This window comes from Leuciscus leuciscus, assembly GCF_965113295.1.
Source record: "Leuciscus leuciscus genome assembly, chromosome: 7".
Taxonomy (NCBI): Eukaryota; Metazoa; Chordata; class Actinopteri; order Cypriniformes; family Leuciscidae; genus Leuciscus; species Leuciscus leuciscus.
In genome coordinates, this window is record NC_138731.1 from 31,408,817 (window position 1) to 31,434,012 (window position 25,196).

The following is a 25,196-nucleotide window of genomic DNA, read 5'->3' on the forward strand; positions in this document are numbered from 1 at the left end:
GTCTCAATAATTATTTGATTCTTTAAATGTTATTTAAAAGCCACGAATTAGTTCCGCATTCAACATTAAGGCTTTGAATTTACCCATACTGAAACTATGCCCGCACAGACAGCGTAACATTTTTTAAACTCATAAATCTGTTAATTAATAAATCCACTAAATTATCCTCTTTCTGCGTGAGTACTGCCTGAGAAGAAGAGTCCTGAAATGGCGATGATGACTGACAACGTGGTAACCACATTTTCGACCTCCCACAGCTGTAAACATGGATTAGCCTACAACTGTTTCGCCCGTTTAAGTTACCTTGATTTAAACATGCCAAAGTTGTTTTTGGTCGATGTAACATCGGATTGTAGATGTATCATCTGAACTGCACTCTACATGGGCGGGCGGAGTGTTTGTTTTGTTTTGTTTATGCTCATTAAACTTTTGCTGTCAAGGAAAGAGAACGTTGTTCGCTCTCTCGAGTGTAATGTATGGATTCCCACAAGATCACAGAGCTAAATCAACAGGATGTGAGCACGTGGCTATCTTTGTGATTTTCTAATTTGTGGAAGTAGTTTCGGTTGTAGAATGTTGATCGTTTCCATTCCATGAGGAACTGTGTGTCTTCCAACCGAGATCGAGCGAGCGCCCAGCCGAGGCATGATAAATTGTATTTATCTGTAGGCTAAACGGGATAGTTCACCCAAAAAGGGAAATTATTTCATTAATTACTCACCCTCATGTCGTTCCAAACCTGTAAGACTCTCGTTCATATTCGGAACACAAACGAAGATCTTTTTGATTGTTGAATTTGACTCTTCAAAAAGTTCCATATGAATTGAGCGGTTTAGTGCAAATTTTCTAGAGAGACTCGGTCGCTTAATATGATGAACAGATTGGGTTTAGGCATTTATTCACAAAATATTCATCAACTCGCACATCAGTTGTGGTAAATTAAAGCAATAATCCCCGCGAAGCCGTGTTTTACAGTGAACCGCTAAGGGCCTTGTAAGGCACGACGCGGAGCCTTCAAGGGGCTTATTGCTTTTATAAAACGGTTACTTTATTAAACTATTCATTTTAATATTTATTTTATTTATAAAATAAAGACTAGCAACAAAAAATATAACGTTATAACACATGTATTCCTCCGCCAAGCAATGTAGTTCCAAAGAGGTTGCCAAATCAACACATGCAGCAACAAAGAATCACAAACAGCAGTTGCGCAATAATCCTAATGTAATGCGGTCACATGTGTGTATGTATGTTTGTTGAGTAATTTAGGCTTCGAACGCGGCTCAACCAATCAGAATCAAGGACTGGAACTATCCATTTTATAAGGAAGCTCAAGCATGTTCGGTTGAAGTGCAAGAACCAATGAGGTTCATTCTCGTTTGAGCTTCTGCAGGAGGTTTGGCTGAGCTTCTGTTTATGTTCATTGATCAATGTTTATATGTGATTAAAAGCCTAAATTAAATCGGTTCATCATATAAAGCGATCGAGTCTCTTCAGAAGATGTGCACTTAACCGCTCAATTCATATCAGGCTAGTTGTACAATCTCTTTATAAACTCTACAAAAAAGTGTCAAAGTGGTAGTTGCATAGCTGTCAATGGAGGGACAGAAAGCTCTCAGATTTTATCAAAAAGATCTTCATTTGTGTTCCGAAGATGAACAGGAGTCTTACGGGGTTGGAAAGAGATGAGGGTGAGTAATTAATGTCAATTTTGTCAATTAAAATGAACCTGTGTGCTTATCTTTGCTCTAATGTTCTTTATGAAATTGATTAAAAAAAAAGTTTTATAAATAATATATAGCATAATCATAAGTTCAGTAGTAATCTTAATAACCTACGGTCCCTTGATTCTTCAAATTATGCTTGAAGACAATATATGTTATACAGTGTGGGCCATATTGCTTTCTTGGTGTCTGTAGCAACTATATATTTGTATTTTGTTTCATATTTATATTTATTTAATGTAATTATTCATGTATGGAAAGTGGATTGCAGACATACAACTACTGTATATTTTAAGCACAACAGGTTTGTTGTTAAATAGACATTATATAAATAGATAGAATAATTTAAATCATTATAGTGAAAGAGAACCCAACTCATTAAAATAGACTTGAAAGAGATTCTTAATTTAATGACCATCTTTCTCCATTTCATATCCCGTTCTGCATCTATATAATTGAGGTTATAGCAAATCAGCTTTTACAATACATGCCAGCAACTAAAGATAACATTTCAATTATGAGATATAGGAGAAAAGGACAGCACTGCACTGCAGGGATATGGAAAGAAAAAATTCTGAATAATCTGTATTGAATGTTTTGAATTATGGTGACCAAGTTTTCTTTTTTGCCATTTTATCTCTTTCTCCTGCCTTTGTACCGAGAGTCACAACTAATCAAAGGCATTCATATGGAGAGCGCTGTTGGCCTCTGAAGCGTTCAAGCTAGATTTGGCCAGCCCGTTCTCCCTCTGTTTTGGAAAGTGGAAATTCCTGAAGGCACTTCACTTCAGGTTTCTGGTGGGGATCTAAACATGCATGCAGAGACTTTGGTGAACTCCGTCTTTGTTTCTTTGCTTCTAATTTTGCTCTCTGCCGTTCAAGGAAGTTTACAGCAGTCACTAAGGTGAGTTTAGCTGTGTTGTTTTTCCAATCAGTTTGACTTTTCCACTGTGCAACCACGTTTTGCTGACAGACTGGATTTTTACAGACGGAAAAGTTTCTGTTGTGTAGTCACAGCTACAGAACTAGTCCATGGCTTGTAGCTATATATCTTAAGCTATTTACTTTTCTTTCTTTTTTGATTCTCAGCTATAAGAAGGTGCCAGCAATGATTTATTTGTTTTACTTGGTTCTCCTTCAAGCCAGCTTTCACCTAATAGAGCATGAAGTATTTTCTTAAAATCAGCAACATATGCACCTTTTTGATCTCTTCCTATGGTTTTGCTAAAAGTCCACAATTGCGTGACTGTAATTTTGCAAATTACTTAAGTGGTTTAAACATAGCAGGTGCACATTCACCACAATACTATCAGTTCTGTACCACATTGCATGTTTACTGTATGCTCTCGCTGCATTGCACTTAATCAGAGACAGATTCTGGAATCAGAGAGTGAATGTGCTGTTGTGGCTGACAGACTTGTTCCATGTAAGTAAAGCCATATTATACCAAGCCCCTGAATAGTGTTTGCTTTAAAAAAAGAAGAAAAGAAAAAAAGTATTTTTATTACCCTGTAATGTGAGAAAGGCCAACTCCAGAGACGAGAAGCAGGAGAGGTAGGCTATGTAAGAACACAACCAAATGAAATATTTTTCACAGGGAAACTTGGGTTGGAAAATAATAAACAGTGGAATACAGTCTGCCGTTTGTTTTCAGTAGGTTTGTAATGAAATTCTTGAGACCCTTTACCGGCTGTGGACTCTTATATTATATTATATTATATTATATTATATTATATTATATTATATTATATTATATTATATTATATTATATTATATTATATTATATTAATATATTATATTAATATATTATATTATATTTATATTATATTATATTATATTATATTGGTGTCCTCAATTGTACAGAAACATGAGTCACCTTTTTATTTTTTATTAGTAAGTTTTTTATTTATTTATTTTTATTGCTTACAGATCTTCTAGCAGAAACATTTGCATTCACAGTGTCTAGACATGAGTTTTTTGTTCTCTGAATGTAGACTGAATCCTCTAGCAGAATCATATCTTATGACTTATGGCTCCACTAGCATTAAAGCAGTAATTTCCACATAACCTTTATAGTTATTGTATTATTTATATCCTAGGGCTATTTGTAATCTTTAAATATTAGCTTGCAAGCTTATAAGAAGATACAGACAGGAAATCTGTCAAAATCTGATACATTGCACTACCTATCCTCAGAAAGGTTTTTTCCTTCAGAAAGCGAGAGGGAGTCTGGTTGTCATTACTGGTAAAAAGGAGGATTGCAAACCACCACCCACCCATCCAACATCTGGCATATGTTCACCTACATGGGAAGAACAGAGGTTTGATGTTGAAGGCAAAGGTCACAGGTGTGACTGAAAGCTCTTGTGTCTTGCAGGCAGGTGGGTGGAGAGTGTAAGATCTCCTCTGAATCATCACTGAGGCGCTGTCGGACCTCCGACGGGTTGATCTGTAGCGGAAGAGGCGAGTGCGATTGCGGGATTTGCATATGCCAGGTCACGGAACCTGGAACATTCTATGGACCGCGATGTGAATGCCATGACTGGGTCTGTCCGACATATGATGGGAAGACCTGTGGAGGTAAGATATGTCTCAGACTCTCTCAAAACACCATTCCCACTAAGTGCTTCAGTTACTAGTTACTTGTGACCAGGTTTCAATATCTGGTGTCTTGTTTAAATAAAAAAATTGGCTTTGTAGACGTGTGCAAGACACACATCCAGCTTGTGAAGGCCTTTGATGTTCCATCCAATATTGTGTCATTAGCTTCAAGGTCTCATTTGAATTTCACAGTGCTTCTATTCAGACAAACACAGGCAGTTTCAAAGGAGCCTGTTTAGGTGCCATGTTGTTCTGTAGCAACCCTCTTTTTTTATATATATATATATTTTTCAGACACTACTTCAAAGGATAATTTTCACAGACATTTCCTTTACTGTGTCAAATGTCATTTCAGTAGTTTCCACTGGATGGTGAGTGTGTGCAAAATTTGTTGTAAGCCCACAGAAATCCATTAGCAAAGACTCTTGAATAACCTGACATCCAAACCCTCAGCTGACAGCTCCATGACCTGCTGATGGCTTTGAAACATCTTATACATCTTATATAATTATAAGGACACAATCGTGGTACTAGTGTAAGATACTTATAAATCTTACACTCCGTTGAGTGACTGTCCACTTTTCAAACTGCCTTGGTGCTGGAAGTATCATCCTCATTAATTTACTCCATTGACTTCAATATTATTTTTTAAATAAAGAGGTCAAAGCCATGAACTAAAGCAGTTCAAATAATAAGGTATTGACAGAAACTTTAATTTAATTAAACTTTTATAAAATAAAACTTACATGTCACACTTTAAACCATTTTCTAAATAAAACGGATGAGCCAAAATGATAAATAATTGTTTTTATATGTATTTATATATTTTTAATTTGAAATATTATATAATATTAGTTTTATGGGTAGTGTAGTTTTTCTGAGTAATTCGAAAATCAACACATTGTTGTAAAGGAAGTTGAACTCGCTTTGACTTCTAATCATATATCATCACCGCCGGCGGCCCGCTGCTTGTTAAGAGGTTAATAACCTCAGAGATAATCATTTATCTCTCTTGAAATGTTTTTACATCTAATTTTCCATGAATAACTTTTTATTTACTTTTCTGCAGTTGCTCTCTATAGCTGTAGTGTGTTAATTTTCTGTACTGATTTTTATAATCTTGAAAACAGCAATCCACCCGACAGACTTTGAACAAAAACACTCATCTATTTCGGTTCCACATTCAGTTTTGATCTGTAGACATGAGATGTTGAGGACCACTAATGGACATATGTGAAGCTGGAAAGAAAGACAATTTATTTGTGAGGGCATGTTGCGAGCCAGTGAAGAGCTCATTAGCTTTGGGCCATATAGCTGATAATAGGGTTTCCCTCAAGGCTATGTATTCTGAAAATGGAGGTCAAATATGGACCAACAGTTTTTTCTTACTACCATCAAGGCTATTTACTGTGCATCTCTGTCAAAATACCCCACATCTCTTTAACTATAAGCTGGTTTTCAGAGTTTGTCCGTGGCAGTTTGGGATATTCTGTAAAAGGATTCTGATGTTGTGCCATTGTTCACATCCCTTCACTTCACTGTAATTGTAGTTTTAGAACAGCATCAGGTGGAATTTAAACCACAAATATAGTGAGAAAGGCTGTGCTTTCCTTTTGACTTCTGTTCAGTCATTTTGACCATTACACAAAGATAGATGTGCCAGCTGAGCAGGATTGTTTGTATATTACTTTGAAACTTTGTCTCGTCATTTCAATGAGCACACAGAGCATTTAAGGTCTTGTTTACGTGCTCCAGTTTTATAACCGTAAACAGTTCTTTTGAAAAACTTGTAGTATTCCCTGACAGTAAGCAGAATTTCTTATTGTCAGCCTTCCTTTTTTTCTTTCTTTCCTTTTTTAATAATTTAATTTCTTATTACAAGATCTGCATGATAAGTGGAGCATTTAATGAGAAATTTCTGACTTAAGAAGAAAAACCTGTCTTGGTCTCTGGAGATTTGTATTTGTTCAGGAAGACTCCATAAATCATTTTCCTTTGAAACTTTTTCACTGACAAGCAGATACACGACAACACGGCTTGACCCAGCAATAGGACTCCAAACCAGGACTTTTGGGGTGCATATAACTACAAAATGTTTTACCTGACAGCTGGTCACCATCTGTGTGTGATTTGAATTTTTTTTTGTTCACTCGCATCTCTAGGGTTTCAACAGGCTACATGTCTAACATATGTGAATATTTCCTTTTCATTTGTTGTCAGCAAATAGTTTGAAAATCCAAATGTACAAGAATTGCCATGGGATTTTAATTGTTTATACAGACTGGGAAAAATGTAGCACAATTACAGTTTTATTCCCTTTTTATGTGACCTGGTTTTGCTTTTTTCTTCTAGTTTATGGGGACAGATCTCAACGTGGCAGTTCCTTTCCACTTTTCTTACTCATTTTTCCCTCTCCCAAAACAAGTTAATTGGGTTTTCAAGGAGCCACGTGAAAGATTTGGCACAGTGGTGGCTCAACTTTTCCCTCTGTAGCTTTTTTCCATCTGTAGAAATTGTAGTTTTCTACAACTGTCAGGTACTGTCAGGGTCATGCTTCTGTTATATGTACGTGTGTGTATATATATATATATATATATATATATATATATATATATATATATATATATATATACACACACATACACGCATACACATATATATATATATATATATATATATATATATATATATATATATATATATATATATATATATATATGTATATATATATATATATATATTAGTCTGTGGAAGGCGTAGGACTATAAAATATTTATCCAATCATTGAATATGCAGAGTTAGACAGACATCAGCTTTAAAATTCCTCCTGATCCAAAACAATGATCTTATGCTGCGTTCACGCCATTACTACTGCAATTTGGAAGAGATGGAAACCCGTGATGTTATACTGTAGTTTGTGGTTTGTGACTCAGATTTATGCATTTCAATGGCAACACTATCAAAGCTGAAATTAATCTGCAGCAGTCAGGTGGTACAGATCAGTGCTCTTTAAGTTGTTTTTTGTTCATTATTATTGTGATGTTTTTTTTACTGGACATTCTCGTCGGAGGGGCAGCGGTGTTGTTCAAACGCGCGGTCAGACGCAAACGCGGGAAGCGCGCTGGCGCGCTGGTTAAACTCCGCGAGCGCGGCCTCCGTACTGCACTCCCCAGTATTCATCTTGCGAATCTCCGATCTCTTCCTAACAAAATGGACGAACTTCTTCTCCTCACCCGCACTAACAAGGATTTTTTAAACTCCGCTGCTCTGTGCTTCACTGAAACCTGGCTGAGTGAAGCCATACCGGACAACGCACTACATCTGCCGGGCTTTCAGCTGTTCCGAGCGGATCGCATCGCGGAACTAACGGGGAAAACGAGAGGTGGTGGATTGTGTTTCTACATTAACGAAAGTTGGTGTTCAGATGTAACAACACTGAAGAAGATGTGCTCTCCTAATTTAGAGGCACATTTCATAAACTGTAAACCTTTCTACTCGCCGCGGGAGTTTTCCTCATTCATTCTCGCGAATGTTTACATTCCTCCAGACGCGTGTGTGAGCGCGGCGATACAACAGCTGGCTGAACATATAGCTGAAATGGAACAAAGGTACCCAGACTCTCTTTTAATCATTCTTGGGGATTTTAACAAAGCAAATCTCTCCCGTGAACTGCCAAAATACAGACAGCATGTTACATGTCCTACCAGAGACAGTAATATATTGGACCACTGTTACACCACGATAAAGAATGCGTATCACTCCGTCCCACGGGCAGCTTTGGGGCTCTCTGATCATTGTTTGGTTCATCTTATACCGACCTACAGGCAGAAACTGAAATCAGCTAAACCTGTAATAAGGACTGTAAAAAGATGGACCAACGAAGCAGAGCAGGATCTACAGGCCTGCTTCGATTGCACTGATTGGACTGTTTTTGAAGCTGCAGCCACCGATCTGGATGAGCTCACAGATACTGTAACATCATATATCAGTTTCTGTGAGGATACATGCATTCCTACCAGGACATTCTTATCATTCACTAATGATAAACCATGGTTTACTGGGAAACTCAAACAGCTTCGTCATGCCAAAGAGGATGCTTACAGAAGTGGGGATAAAATCTTGTATAACCAGGCCAGAAACAGACTGACAAAGGAGATCAGAGTTGCTAAAAGAAGCTACTCTGAAAAGCTGAAAAACCAGTTTTCAGCCAACGACCCGGCATCAGTCTGGAGAGGCCTGAGGAACATCACCAACTACAAATCACCATCCCCCCGATCTGTGGAGAATCAACAACTGGCTGACACTCTCAATGCATTCTATTGCAGGTTTGAGAAGCCCAGACTCACACCTCACACCCGCTCTGATGTGCACTTCACACATCCACCATCACCTCCTGCAACCCCTCTCCTCCCCCCTTCTGCCATCCAACCTGAGCTTAAGGTCTGTGTGGAGGACGTGAGCCGAGTCTTCAAAAAACAGAAGACTAGGAAAGCTTCAGGCCCAGACGGCATCTCATCTGCTTGTCTAAAAGCCTGCGCTGACCAACTGGCCCCAGTCTTCACGCAGATCTTCAACAGATCATTGGAGCAGTGTGAAGTTCCCTGCTGCTTCAAACGCTCCACTATCATTCCGGTTCCCAAAAAACCTAAAATCACTGGACTTAATGACTACAGACCTGTCGCTCTCACGTCTGTGGTCATGAAGTCGTTTGAAAGACTGGTGTTGGCCTATCTGAAGGACATCACTGGACCCCTTCTGGATCCCTTTCAGTTTGCTTACAGAGCAAACAGGTCTGTGGATGATGCAGTCAACATGGGACTGCACTATATCCTGCAACATCTTGACAGACCTGGGACTTATGCACGGATCTTATTTGTGGACTTCAGTTCGGCCTTCAATACCATCATCCCTGATCTTCTCACAGCCAAACTGACTCAGCTCTCCATGCCATCCTCAATCTGTCAGTGGATCTCCAGCTTCCTGACAGACCGGCAGCAGCGAGTGAGACTGGGGAAGCTCACATCCAGGACCCTCACCATCAGCACTGGCGCCCCCCAAGGGTGCGTTCTCTCCCCACTGCTCTTCTCCCTGTACACTAATGACTGCACTTCTAAAGACCCCTCTGTCAAGCTCCTGAAATTTGCAGACGACACCACCGTCATCGGTCTCATCCAAAATGGTGACGAGTCTGCTTACAGACTGGGGGTTGAACAGCTGGCTGTCTGGTGCAGCTATAACAACCTTGAGCTGAACACGCTCAAAACAGTGGAGATGATTGTGGATTTCAGGAGAAAATCCCCAGCACTCCCCCCTCTCACCATCATGAACAGCACTGTGGAAGCAGTGGAGTCATTCAGGTTCCTGGGCTCTACCATCTCTCAGGACCTGAAGTGGGCAAATCACATTGACTCCATTGTGAAAAAGGCCCAGCAGAGACTGTACTTCCTTCGCCAGCTGAAGAAGTTCAATCTGCCACAGGAGCTGCTGATCCAGTTCTACTCAGCCGTCATTGAGTCTGTTTTAAGCACTTCCATCACTGTCTGGTTTGGTTCAGCTACCAAATCGGACATCAGGAGACTACAACGGACAGTCCGGACAGCAGAGAGGATTATTGGTGCCCCCCTGCCAACCCTCCAGGACCTGTACTCTTCCAGAGTGAGGAAGAGAGCAGGTAAAATCATCACAGACTCCACTCACCCTGGACACCCCCTGTTTGAACTGTTACCGTCAGGACGGCGACACAGATCACTGGCCACAAGAACATCCAGGCACAGGAACAGTTTCTTTCCACAGGCCATTTCCCTTCTGAACACTTAACATGCCCCCCAAGGCATATGCCTGCAAGTGCAATACTCCCACTGTCTAGTGCAATATTCTCTTAACTCAGGTGATATTTATATTTATATTTATATTATTCATACTACTCAAAATACTGTAAATATGTTCATAATCTGTAACATGCACTAGACTCCCACTGTCTAGTGTAATATTCTCTAACTCAGGTGATATTTATATTTATATTATTCATACTTCTCAAAATACTGTAAATATGTTCATAATCTGTAAATGTTTATTCAGACTAAACCCAACTGTGACCCCTTTTTTTTACTTTTTATACTATTTTATTTTATTTATTTTTTTTATATATTTTATTCTTAGAATTTGTATTACTATGTTTCTTGTTGTATTTGTATTTGTATATGTGCACTGGAAGCTTCAGTACCAAGAAAAATTCCTTGTGGGTGCAAGCACACTTGGCAATAAAGCTCTTTCTGATTCTGATTCTGATTCTGATGTTATGTACTTTGAGACATGAGGTAGTTTAACAGCGTCTCTCATGACACTTTTGTTTGCTCCCTGCTGTACGCGCTCATGTGTTTTGGAGGAGGCATGGCTTTGGAGAGTGCTATGAAGCGAGGGTGGGATCTTATGCTTTTGAAGCTAACTCGCTATTGCTAACTTCTCCAAAAATTGCCTACCCTACCTTTAATGTAGTTAATTAGTTCATCACACCTGTCCTGTTTCTATGTTAATTATTTCTGTATGTATAAGCCTTCAGTTCATTCTGTTGTTTGTTCTGCAATTTATTTATTTAGTTGTATTTTCTCCTGAGCTTGCCTGAGTTTAAATATTATATTAAAACCTGCTTTCTTCTGAGTACAACGAGGCAGAGGAACCATCTGAGTCGTAACCCAGATCTCCCTCGTCCCCTTATACCTTTCCTGTAGCTCAAACAGTAGAGCGTTGGCGCTTGCAACGCCAAGGTCATGGGTTTGATTCCCAGGGAAAGCAAGAACTGATAAGGATTTAAAATGTGTACCTTGAAATGCAGTGTAAGTAGCTTTGGTTAAAAGCGTCTGCCAAATGTAAATGTAATGTAACCCACCCCGGAGCCTGAGCCCAAGGACATGTCTGACTAGGTGCGCCACCTGGCAACAAGGTGCCCGCCCCCAAGGGAGTTTTGGGGATTATTCCCAGCTCAAAGTTTCCTGTATTCCGCATTTCCTGTATCCCCGCTGGTTCCGCCCAGCTCACATTTCACTGCGTCCCCGCAGGTTCCGCCCAGCTCAAAATCTACAGAGATCTCTCCCAGCCTCCCTCTCCCACCAACTCTACCAAACTCGGCTTGTCCAGAAGGGGTGGTGGTGGCGCAATGGATAAGACACATGCCTTTGGTGTGAGAGACCCGGGTTCGAATCCACTGTGAGACACCAATGTGTCCCTGAGCAAGACACTTAACCCCTAGTTGCTCCAGAGGCGTGCGACCTCTGACATATATAGCAATTGTAAGTCGCTTTGTATAAAAGCGTCAGCTAAATGAATAAATGTAAATGTAAATGTAAATGTCCAGTCCCCAGCTCTGCTTAGGCATGAGGATCCGCCTCCAACCATGAGCACCGAACTCCACCTCGGTTCTCTGACCCATCGGCTTCGCCTTGGCTCCATGCTCCCACATATCCACTGTGGCCCGTCATCCCAACAGTTCTGCCGGACTCCCTCCACAGTGGTATTCCAGATCCCAGCCTCCGCCTCGGTCCCATGAGCCATCAGCTCCACCTTGGTCCTCCACACTTGCATTGTCACCCTAGCTCCGTGTCTCCTCGGCTCTCTCTGGGTTTTCACCACGGCCTGCTCTGTCTCAGGAGATCACATCCCTGGTCCCTAATCCGAGGTCTCCACCATGGCTCGCCCCTCCTGCGACTCAGCCATGGAACATCTCGCTGGCTGTGGCCTGGCTCCCTCTGCTCCTGGCTCCTCCCTCCTTCCACTTCCCCTTGGACTGTTTTTCCTGCCCCTGACTGTTTTCATCCCATTCCTGTTCCTCGTCCTCCTCCGAAACCACCGCCCTCACTCCTCTGTTACTATATATTACATACTATATACAGGCACTTGTGACAGCTACTTGGTACAACCTTAATTGTTGCCAAGTGTTGCCATCTAGAGACCCTTCCTCTCCATATATATATACACACATCAGTTGAGATGCCTGTGATTTATGATACCATCGAGTTCCTTTTTTATATATATATATGCTTGAGTGAGCGTGTCAGAAGAGTGAGATTTCATGTTTTCAGGTCCCAGTGGAACTCTGTCCAAAAGCTTTTCCACAATCTACAATCTTTTTGTTATTTGACTTCTGTTCTTCCTTAGAACACCCTGATGGGGAAATGAGTGTTCAAAAGAAGGAATATTATATAACCTGGATGCTGCTTCTGGTCTGAAGTGTATGCTTTGGAAAGTTCTTTTAAAATTATAATTGCTGATGAAATATCAGGTTTAGGTTTCCATTTTTTACAAATATAGTAAAAATGATTGTTTTATGAACAAGGAGTCCTACTACAACAGAGATCTGGGGCCTGTTTCAGAAAGGAGGTTCAACCAACTCTGAGTTAAAACTTGAACTCTGAGTTGACTTACCCTGAGATGGGAAACTCTGAGTTTTCGGTTACAGAACAGCTGAAATGAGTTAGTTCAATCAACTCTGAGTTGACCTACTCTGAGTTAAAGGACAAGTTCGGTATTTTACACTTAAAGCCCTGTTTACAGATCGTATCTGATGAAATACAACGGTTAAGATTAAAATTTGGACACATGCTGCTGTCCCGAGAATTTTAGGTTTATTTCGCGCTCTCCCCCCCCCCCCCCCCCCCCCCCCCCCACAATGTTTGTCTATATGCACTGGAAGATTCCGTCCTAAAAACACATTAAACTTTTGTTTACAAAGACGTGAAACTCACCGAGTGGTCAGGGGTGTTCACTGATATGTGCACTCAAAAATCGCTGAAAAAGATGCATTCCAACAGGTTTTATCGTAGTTTTTGTCCAACTCCATTGACTTAATAGGACGTGCTGTGAGACCGCAGCACCTTTACGGTATTACTCCGCCGCTTCTTCTTCTGCTTCTTCTGTGTATTCAATGAAATGCCCGTGGTTTGCTTGCAATTGGCAAAGGTGCATTATCACCACCAACTGGGCTGGAGTGTCTATTATTCAAGCTCTCAACGGAAGAATCACGGGTGTGACGCGTTTGGCAAAATAGGTCCACAAAAGCGAAATAAACCTAAAATTCTCGGGACAGGAGCATGTGTCCAAATTTTAATCTTAACCGTTCTATTTCATCAGATACGATCTGTAAACAGGGCTTTAAGTGTAAAATACCGAACTTGTCCTTTAAGCGTGTGCACCACAACTATGAAAAGCCATTATCAATGGAGTGCAGATATTTTGAGTCACCATGGCAACAGCGCCAGACAAAAAGAGGTCTGCACTTTTCTCACCTTTACATTTTAATTAGTTATACAGTGTTGGGTGTAATTAATTACCAAGTAATCTAAATACTGCAATTTAATTAAAGGGATTACTCTTAATTCTTCTGTAATTTAAAGTAAAATCTGATGTAATTGCATTAGACTATAGAACAATTCTGTATATTTAACATACATTTTTAAAAGGTATATTTTTTATGTAACCTTCTCCCTCTACACACTTTGGTCAATTCAAGAATAATTCATGCAATTGTATATTGTTTATTTGATAGCATTGAAAGTGCAGTTTCTTGTCTCTCCTTGTATTGTTCAAGTGGTTGAGGTTGATATGGGATTTAGTAATTAGTAATAAGTAGACATAAATCTAATTACACTGTTGAAGATGTCATTTGTAGTTAGTAATACAAGTAACTTACCCAACTGTTATAATATCAGAGGTGAAAGAACAGTATGTTATTCAACCTAATTTTAATTTTCATGTACGGGCAATCCTGCAGGTATTAAAAGAACATGGCAGCAGCTGAAAATGAAATATAAAAACATATTTCAATTAGGTAAGGCTTGAGCATATCATGGGTGTAGGCTACCTGACTTTACATTTGACATATTTAACTAAATAGCATCCAGTGTCAAGCAGTGCAGCAGCATTTTTGGCTGAGGGAATTCCTGGAGGGACTTCAGAGCCAGTCACTCCCGAAGATCCAAGGGCCTTCATAAAATGTAAGAGGTTTACATGTGTCATTTTTTATATAGGCTATTTTTGATATTTCCATTTATTTTACTTTGGGTTGGGTTTTTTGTTGGTCCCAACATATTCTGATGGTAATATCTGTCTTTTGGAGCCTCCTGTCCCAACAGAACCCCAGGCAGTTGTAAGTAGCCTACTCAATACACCAGAAATTATGATAAATAGTGTTATAAAGTGTACTCAACCAAATGCTCATCTTCACATGACAATGAGGATAAAGAGTTTCTGCTGCCACAGAGAGGTAATGTTAATATTATGTGTCTACACATCACACAATCTACACATTCAGATTTTTTTCACATATTTATGTGGAGTAGCCTATAGAATATAAGTTTATATCCAAGTATAAACGGGATATAATGAGTAGTGTGATGTGCACTACTCGTTTAAACACCACTTCCTCTTTAAAAAAGGGGAGGAGACCGAAATAAACTCTGGGTTTACCGAAGAAAACCTGCTCCCGACCAGGTTAGGTTCACAGAGTAAGTTACCATGGTAACTGACTCTGAGTATAAGTTACCTCTCTTTCAGAAACGGGCTTGACTTACTCTGCTTTCTCAGGTTTGACATACCTCACATTCTGAAACAGAAAACTCAGAGTTTCCCTCATTTCAGGGTTAACATACTCAGAGTTTTCACTTAACCTCCTTTCTGAAACAGGCCCCTGATCTTACCTTCATCGATTCAGTCTGGGATTATATGAAGCGACAGAAGCAACTGAGACAGTTTAAATCTATAGAAAAACTGTGGCAGCTTCTCCAAGACGCTTAGAACAGTCTCAATGTCTATTCCATACTGACTTGATCTGGGCTGCTTGTTCATACACAAATATCACTGGATTATTACAATATTTGGATTGTTTTGAAATCTAAAACTGATATTTCCTATTGGCAACACACTACGATATATACACATTAAGGGCCCTATCTTGCACCCAGCGCAATTGACTTTGTACACACAGACGCATGTCGGTAAATTAGGGAATGAACTTGTGCTCCCGGGGGCGGTTCAGCGAAAAGAGGAGGCATGTTTCGGCGCAAACGTTCCCTGTTACTATTTTGCTGTTTCAGAAAACATCTACACAGACACGGCAGTTCCCATTATTTGCAAACCATACATAATTACAAGGAAAAATGTTTCCACACGAGGGAAATCATTGTGGTGTCCATGAAGATGTGAAAAAAATAGGCATAAATCTAGCTTACACATTTACCCAAATTATTCAGGCTAATGTAGTAATGACGGATCAAACCTGTTTGACCAATAGTGGCAAGACACATAGGTATATAAGGACACCTGACAAAGTGCATTTTACAGCCCTGACAAGAACGTCGGTCTCCTCGGCTGAGAACCGCTCCTGGCAAATCCGCCATTATAATAGCAATCCACCATGGAACAAGCGCGCCTGCTTTTAAAGGGAATGTGAGATGACGCTCTGATTGGTTTATTGCACGTTATGCTCAGACCAACCCATTTTAGATTTGCGTCGAGATCCGCCCACAAAGTTACTTTCGCGTTTGATACTTGCGTTTCAGATTGTTAAAATAGGGCCCTAAAATAGGGTGAACTAACATATGCATTCTATCCAGCTTCTGTCAACATGTGGTGTGGGTTCTAGCTCTGGCAGCAGGTCTGATATATACTTCAAATTACGAAAAGGTCACATGCGTTCCAGGTCAGTGTGCTTGGGTATACAGTGGAAGAGGAAATTGTGTCCACTGTGTCATTTCACTGCAAATATGAATGATGAGGCCAAAATGACACTTTCATTTCCTCTACGGTCTTTCATCCAATTAGTAACACACAATCAAATGTCAGGTGAGAGGAAATAGGCAAAAGATGAACATGACATGGGCCGGACATGAACACACATCTCCCATATGAGCACTACAGCTTGAAATGCTAGACTGCAGCTCTGACAAGTGCCATAAATCATAAATTGTCTATAAACTTATTACACACCGTGACCCTCATTCTTTAGATGATTTGGCCTGTCTTCATCGCTGCGGGTCTGCTGTAGGTATGCAGCATTATTAGCCAGGACAGATGTCTCCCTCACACCCAACCCAGCCTAGCACATAATCATTTCACGCTCTACGACGCAAAGCAGGAGAACAACTAGGGGAAATAATTACCTCACTGTCTTGTTTTATACAAAGCCGCTGTTTAACAGGCTAAGTGGAAAAAAAATCTTCAAGATCAAGCTACCACATAAAGGCCCTGGTTTACTAAAGGTTTGTGTGGATAAAAAAACATGTGCAAACTTCATAGCACGCTGGTTAACAAAGAGTCTGCTGGGGACTGCGTCTTTTGAAATGCATAACAAATCTTGTCAGTTTTTGTGGTTGTTCCTTAATATATTTTTGGTAAAATTTTACAATAAGGTTTCATTTGTTAACATTAATTAACATGAACTAACAATGAACAATACTTCTACAACATTTATAATTATAGCTAATGTTAATGCAGCATTTACTAATAAATGTGTAAGATCAAACATTGTATCTGTTAGTTAATGTGAAATAACATGAACATGAACATTTGTATTAACTAAAACAAATAAATGCTGCAATATTCTGTTTATTGTTATTTCATGTTAGTTAATGCCTTAACTGTTAACTTAACTGAAATTTCTTTTGGCATTTCCCTGTCTTTGCACTTGTTAAACTTGTTAGATTAATTTCATGGTATGTCCAAATGGTGCTGATTGTATTATGTTTAAAAGAGCTGCATTTAGGTTCAAAAGTTTCGTGTTGTGAGCCATCCGTTTGTTACAGTTTCCTTATGTTTAGCAATTTAAGGAGGCAATCTTTGACTGAAATGAAAATAAAAACAGAAGGCAAAATAAAAACAGAGGAGCAACCTTTTTTCTAGAATGTATAGAATATAATGCTTTCATTTATGTTCGCTTGGATGATTTAGTGTCTTTAATTTTTGTGTACTAATTGGAACAAGCTATTATACTCACTGTCCAATCATAGGGGTAATTGCTGTCTTTGAAGGCACTATCAGGCACTGATTTCATGGATCTGATGACTCATTAATCTGCTCACCGTCTACAATTTATCTGATGAGGAGACACCATCTATTAATACTGTTCACAGCTGTTTTGACTGAGTCATACAGGGTGGCTACACGACCGTCTTGGCCCATCAGCAGGGAGGGGGTAAATTATGCCCCTGGTGGCACAGAAGCAGGGACACAGTGGACAGCAAGGACCAAACTTTTCCTCCCACAAATGGGTGGGTGGTAGTTAATGTCAAAGTATTTATGTCTGCATATAGGCTTAAGCTCTGGCATCAAACGTCTTCAAAACAAACATGACTAGTAATTTTAACGTGGAAGAACTATGTATACTGATTCCAGGTGTTATCTGGACCAAGAAATTCACGTCTATTTGACAACTTCAGGGCTTTTGTGAAAAGTACAGATTATACTTCCACATTGTTGTATCCCTTGCCACAGACAGTTTGATTGACAGAGGGTAATTAAAGGTAGGGTAGGCAATTTCGGAGAGGCTAGCAATAGCAAGCTAGCTTTAAAAGCATAGATCCCTCCCTTCAGAGTGCTCTACAAAGCCACACCTCCTCCAAAACACATGAACTCGCACAGCCAAAGCAGAGTCTGCAAAGCGTCACGAGAGACAGTGTCAAATTACATCATGTCTCAAAGCACATAGCATTACAATAATGATGAACATAAACAACTTAAAGATCGCTGACTTATATCACCTGACTGTTGCAGATTCATTTCGGTGTTGATAGTGTTGGCATAGAAACTCATAGATTTGAGTCTGAGGATGTGAACCGCTCTGAGTATAAAATCACGGGAAGACCATAGCCATTTTTCTCTGTTTTCTCTAGTCAGGTAGCTCTGGTTTAAATAAAAAAAATCGCTTTTCTACTATAAGGCAGCCAAGTTTTATTGAAAGCCCATTTTACCAGCAGTGAAGTACCCCTTTAAGAACATATTAAATGGAATTGAAAGAATACAATTGTACTTTTACTTTGTTCCTGTTTTTAGAATCATCTGTACTGGTGGTTTACAACAAGCTGGTTTAAGTGATTGTTTAGGGGATTGTTCAAATGACCTGTCTGGGTATAACTTATAGTCTTAGCTAAGTTAGTCAGCTTGAGGTGGTTAATAATGTTTTTATTTTATTTTATATTATATTCAGTTGCTAGGTAATTCTCAAATTATGGGGGGAAAACATTAAATAGTATCCCCATAAAAGGGCACCATATCCATATTATTTTTTTATTTATTTCCCCAGGTTAAACATTATTGCTAGGTTTAACATTTGTCCCTTTACTTAATGTCATTCATTGGTGTTCTCAATGTTCAAAACAAGTTATTTGAAAATACATTAAAGGTCAAAGCTGGATCCTCTGAAAAAGTTCAGAGGAAGAAGACGCTTTTTAAAATGCAAACATGTTATTCTAATAACATTTGTAATGTCTAATCACACTGTACAAAATATTGTTGCCCCACTGCTAACAACCTGATTCAGTAATGAGGAATGCCTTTTTAAAAGACCACATACAAATAATGTATATGTGTATGTATATATATATATTTATTTATTTATTTATTTATACATACAACAGTTCTTTCTGGTCCTCCAGTCTGATTTGCTGAAAGCCATGCGATATTCCCCCAGTATCAGCACTCTAACCATTTCACTTTCACCGCATATTATTTTTATAAACATTGTTTGGTTCATAGCTTAACATTTCCAATACCAATTTGCTTTTAAACTATAGGGCACAAGATAGATGTATCTTCCATTTGGTATTAGCATAAATCTTGCCTTTGCCTCCCAGATTGGCTTCAAAACACTGAATGTTTGTGACAAGCAGCCAAGACTCTCTGGTAATGAGTACAGGAGCAGAACAAGGCTATTGTTAAGGACTGATGGATGGCCCTTGAAGACGACATCAAATTTACATGATGGATTAGTGCAGGGAGTGATTGAGAATGACACTTCAGGATGTGGCTAAAGGAGCTGAATTTACAATAACAGGATGTATTTATAGCATATTTTGTCTGCCTTTTTTGTGCACAAATGCACTTTCATCCATGGAGTCAAGAATAATGATAGGCGATCATAACAATGGTCTGATATAGATTTATTTTTTTCCTTGTATCACCCTGGTACTCTTGCATGCAGATTGAAGAGGAAGATTGAAAGAAGAGATGAGAGAGAGTGGTGAAAAATGAATGAAAAAAATGCTATTTCAGTATTTGTAATGTGTAGAATGCAAAATGCTGTAGAAATGAGTGCTTTGAGCTTTGAGACTGCAGGACAGACTTTGATTACATGGTATTAAATCCATTTCTGTCCAACAAGAAATCGATGGTGTGAGAATAATTAAAGTTAAGTATACTGACCCTGATATTGTGGTTGCACAGCACCTGCATAACGTCATGACTAACCTAAGCCAGGTCTATATTCAATTCCATTCCTGGAGGGCCACAACCCAGAGAGTTTAGTTCCAAACTTAATTGAACATATCAGAACCAGTTAATCAAGGGCTGCATCCAAAAGCACACACTTCCCTACTATATAGGCCTAGTAGGCAAAAAACAATACAGTATGTGACATAAGAAGTATGTCTGAATTTACTGTACTCATAAAAGGCAGAAAGTACCGGACGACCTACTACTTCCAGCTAAATTCTTTAGTGTGTATACGATGGACACTTTACTATCCCATGAGGCTACGGGAGAGGATTTATGAATGTCAGTGAAACAAAGGAACAGACGCTGGTAGGTCACATGATAATGACAACATGGCGAATGTAGTATGTCCGGATTACATTTATACTATATAGAACATACTCTTTTAGTGATTGCGAAGTAATACTTATTCAAAATAAGTAATTACTCAGGAGAGTATGCGATTTTGGAAGCAGTCGTCTTCTTCAGCATTACTTGCAGGTGTGATTAGGCTTGGAACTAAACTCCGCAAGTCATGGCCCTCTAGGAATGGAATTGAATAGCCCTGACCTAAGCTTTCCACTAAGATTTTTGGCCATTTTGTATTTTAATTTCTGATGTTTTCATAGTTTCAAGAGGATGTCAAGCAACCTATTCATTTTGGCAAACTTGGCATCTATCTCATTTGGCTAGCTTCTACCATATCGCACATGAAGTTGCGCCAAAATACAATAGAATTTGAACACAGTCGTTGAAGTCAGCAACAAAACAAATGGGGAAATGTTTTGCTTTAACTATGAGCAATTAAATAGCTACCGCATCATTCAGCAAATAGTGTAAAAAAGTGTATAGTAGACGTCTTCACAGGCATTAAAGCCTGAACTTGACCTGTTCGAGCGAGACCCTGACCTGAGCTATTTTTTAATTTTTTGTAAAAATTAAATACTTTTACACTGTTTAGGTAGCAGACCTCTAGTGTATATGGCTGTGCAATTTTATATTGTGCGGTAGTAGACCATAAGAAATCTTCAACACCTTTTTAGCTGTGAAAAGCACACATATGTGAAACACACACAATTCCTATCCTCCTCTCTCAGGGTTTCCTAAGCATGCATGCGTGGAAAGTGTTAATGTCTTGCACATCACCCTGCCCTTCACCTCTCTCCAAACACCTTACAAATGTGTTACTAATCACAAAATCAATCTCATAGGGAGCTCTTTGGCTCCTCCGACATAATATCATTTGTTATCAACCCATTTACTTTTACGCTGTGGTTTTGTATCATGACTGCATGTTACTCAAAACAATCAATAATTGTAATCTGCATATGTGTCCACTACAGATCATGGGATATGCAACTGTGGAAAGTGTTTCTGTGATGAAAGCTGGTTTGGGGAATCCTGTCAGTACCAGGAGCAATGTTCCCTCTCCAGCAAAACCAGTAAAGACCTCTGCCGCAATGCCCAGGGTGTAGTTTGCTCCAATGCAGGTAAGATATTTGATATTTTGTATTGCATGAGGGCATAAAGATAATAGAACTAAAGGTCAAGATATATGGCGTGCAGTTGTCCAAACATTCTTTCTGGGTGGCCTAGAAAATAACAGCCTGCTTTTATTTCACACCTTGCCCCAAACCCTGTACTTAACCCTTACACTGACCTGAACATTAACTTTTGTTGATGTGTCTGTATGTTGTTAACTGGGGACCCAGCTGGTTTGCAGATATTTGTCACCATGTCAGGGCGTGTGTACATGAAAGTGCTGTGCATCAAGATTGATTTTCAAAATGTAATACGTTTATTTATTCCGAGATACGTAGATTTTTTTTTTTTTTTTACTGATCAACATAAAATGTATTATTGAAATAATAATAAATATTATTATTATTATTATAAAATTGTATATAGCTATATTATATAGCTATGCTGTGTTTATGATAACGTGTTTATGATAACATGTTTATGGGTACTGAAAAATAAGAAAAAGAATAATTAAAAATAAACTTACAGAATTCTCAGTTTAATTCTGAATAGCATGCAATTCTATAGTGTTTATAGCCTTAGGTCGGGTGTTGTTGTGTGAGTCTGTGAGTGTCTTCATATGTAGAAGTGTGGTTGATGAGTGACAGCATGAAATCTGTGGATTTTGACATCGATGTATCTTCCGGATTGACAGGCACCTGTAAATGTGGCAGCTGCATGTGCCATAATCCCGATGGGAAGGGCCTGATCAGCGGACGCTACTGCGAGTGTGATGACAGCGAGTGTTTGGATGAAGACTCTGGAGAAGTGTGTGGAGGTATGACCACAGTGTGACCAGTGCTTCTAGATTCATCTACAGCGGTCCCAAAAAAAATATTTGGACACATTTGTATTAATTTTATAGCCCATTTTATGGTTTAAGATAACACCTTATTAAATCAAGTGGCACCTGCTTTGTTTTCCTTACTCATTTTTGCTGAAACACTCAAAATGGTGGCATTAGGAACATTCATGCACATTAGATGGCTAGCCTGTAAAAAATAATGTATTTATAAAAATCTAATATAGAGGGTGTTTCAAAATGATTGACCCATTTTCAAACAAATAAATCACTGCTGCCGTGATTCTTTTTTAAGGTCATCCCGATTAGTCGCTAATGGACTAATGGTAAATGAAAATATTTAAAATATTAAAATTAAAGTTAAAATATTAGTTAGATTTCTCTAAAAGCAAGTCCTTTTGCTCTAACTTACAGAAGTATGTTGTAGTAAAATTGTAGATGATCAATAGCATGGTTTTAATGAAATGAAACCCTAATTTACACGATGCCTTTGCTATACCTGCATGTTGTCTACAAAGATGAGATATTTAAAAAAAATCTAAAAACTCTGAAACGGAATTTCTCTCTTCCCTCTCCCTGTTCGTGGTTGCAGGCCATGGAAAGTGTTACTGTGGAAACTGTTACTGCTCGGCTGGTTGGCATGGAGATAAATGTGAATTCCAGTGTGACATCAGCCCATGGGAGAGTAAGCGGAGATGCACATCTCCAGATGGCAAGATCTGCAGCAACAGAGGTCTGTCTTTGTGCAAGCATTTACCTTACTCGGACATAACCAATGTTTCCCATCACCCTTTAACTAATAATAAATGAATTAAGGTTATCCTTAATGCTACTGCTGGGGCATCTAAATCAAATTATAATTTTATTTGATTGGTTTCCACACAGAATCTGTAACAAAATATGCCTAATTGTCCCATATCTGCTGTATACAGCATAAGTAATTTCACCCGATAAGCACAAATGAGACTGGGACAATGTATTCTCCATTAAGATACATCAGGCTGCCAAAAAAGCTTTGGCTCTCATATTGCCGGTGAACCTCCAGGGAGCTTCTCTGAAATTGATTACAGCAAAAGGGTGAAGTGGTACACAGTATAAACTCAACCTCACATCTGAACCACTGTCTGTGGTTAAGTAATCTGCCCACAAACCGTATCCACTCATCACAAGCAACCACGCTGGTTTTCTGCATCAAAAGGTGGGCACACAGCATTTGTTTCTAAAAACAACAGCATTTTAGCAGCAGTTACACTTTCCAATAGAACAAATACAATCTCTTAATGCCATTGGCATTCATATCCATAAATTTGACCACATGTGTATTTTCATCAGCAGTATTGTGTTCTGTTTGAAGGAAAAGCCCTCGGTCTCTAACAGGAATTTGGATACTTTTGCTCCAAAAAAAGTGCACTTGTTTGTTCCAGTGCACATGGTGAAAGATATCCATAATTTTTTCCACTTTTAAGCTATCCATCCTCATTTTCCCTATTTTATATTCTGTTTATACCCTTCAATTATACGTTCTGCCCTGTGAATGGCAGGTCTCAGTGGATCGCTGCTATTGTGTGAAATGACAGCTTCTTTTAGTCATTCAACCTCTCAATGCATGAAATAGCTTGCCCTTCACTTTGAAATACACCCATGCAAAGTTATATGCTACATTTAATAACCTTTTCAGTAAAAAAAGCAAAATGCTTTTGCTATCGCAAGCTATACTTTTAAAATCAGACTCATGAATTACCCTATTTAGGACAACATGTGCAAAAATCTTATTGGCAGAGTCTCTTAAATGTGATTCTGGCAAGTATAGGATGCCAAAAAGAGGCCTAAAAAGGTTTCCCTTGTTAACCACAGTTCTGCAGAATTTTAAATCAGTTCAAGGGGTCAAATGGCAGATGCAGGCAGACCAGCATGTGAAGAGTTGTTATATTCACTAAATTCTAGAGAGAGAAAAAGGCCTGATATAAACTACCATTCAAAAGAGTGGGGTCGGTAAGATTTTTATAAAGAAAAAATATTTTATGCTCACCAAGGCTGCATTTATTTGATTGAAAATATAGGAAAAACAGTAGCTGTGAAAAATTATTACAACAATTTTCTTTTTTAATACATTAAAAATGTAATTTTTTCCTGTGATGGCAATTATACATTTTTAGCAGCCATTACTCCAGTCTTCAGTGCCACATGATCCTCCAGAAATCATTCTTATATGCTGATTTGGAGCTCTAGATACATTCTGTAGTTGCTACAGTATATATTTTTGTGGAAATGGTGATAATTTATTTTTCTTTGATGTATATAGGCTACAGTTCAAATGAATAGCATTTATTTCAAACAGAGATCTGTTGTAACATTATAAATGTCTTTACCGTCACTTTTGATCAATTTAATGTGTTCTTGCTGAATTAATTTTTTTCATTAAAAAAAAGGACTGACCCAGAACGATATCCAATATTGACCAATATGGTCAATTTAATTACAGATTTAAAACTAATATTGGCTGATAACCGATATTGTATGCATCCCTGATTTTTATAGTTTCTGCCTTCTCTTAATGGACTCCCACTGACTCTTAGCCCAATGTAAACAAGCCTAACCAAGTTAGTGATAAGGTTATGGAAGAGTAGGCTACTATCACTGTATTTGCTTTATTTCATTGTAGGTTCTTACAGTAAGCAACAATATACTTTTACATGCATGACTAATAATAAAGCTCATGCCATTCATTTAAGCATTCACCGAAGGTTGCATAAAGCAAATCAAGCGCTATGAAAGTAAGGTCTATATTCATGAGAAGAATACGAATGATGGCAGCAACAGTGGTCTAGCCTCCTGCTCTCAGGACGCCAGCTGGCTCGGTTCCCATGGTGCTTTCTCCACACAGATAAGAGAAAACAGGATTTCCAGTTGTGCTGCAACTGGTCTGGCTAGGATTCATCAGAGTTGAGGTGTTTCCCGCAGCTCTGTTGCCATGACTGTCGCCCCAGCAATAGATTAGCTGGAACTTGGAGTAAGCATCCTCATCAATCCTTGCCATGCATGGTCCCTTTATTGTCAGCTGGGCTCTGGAGGATTTGGCCCCCAGGAGAAATTTGG

At 38.9% G+C, this 25,196-nt stretch overlaps 1 protein-coding gene and 1 long non-coding RNA gene across 2 annotated transcripts in view; both read left to right on the forward strand.

Annotated features, from left to right (window-relative positions):
* The window catches only part of LOC309503785, a 247,067-nt gene that overhangs the window by 108,544 nt on the left and 113,327 nt on the right, over positions 1-25,196 (forward strand). The gene's annotated exons all lie outside the window — the stretch shown is intronic.
* The window catches only part of itgbl1 (integrin, beta-like 1), a 51,092-nt gene continuing 28,328 nt past the window's right edge, over positions 2,433-25,196 (forward strand). Inside the window, exons 1-5 of the mRNA XM_082176560.1 lie at positions 2,433-2,627; positions 4,101-4,303; positions 21,121-21,267; positions 21,954-22,076; positions 22,693-22,833. Of these exons, the coding sequence (XP_082032686.1) occupies positions 2,536-2,627; positions 4,101-4,303; positions 21,121-21,267; positions 21,954-22,076; positions 22,693-22,833 (706 nt within the window). The 5' untranslated portion in view covers positions 2,433-2,535. The remainder of the gene's footprint in view (positions 2,628-4,100; positions 4,304-21,120; positions 21,268-21,953; positions 22,077-22,692; positions 22,834-25,196) is intronic.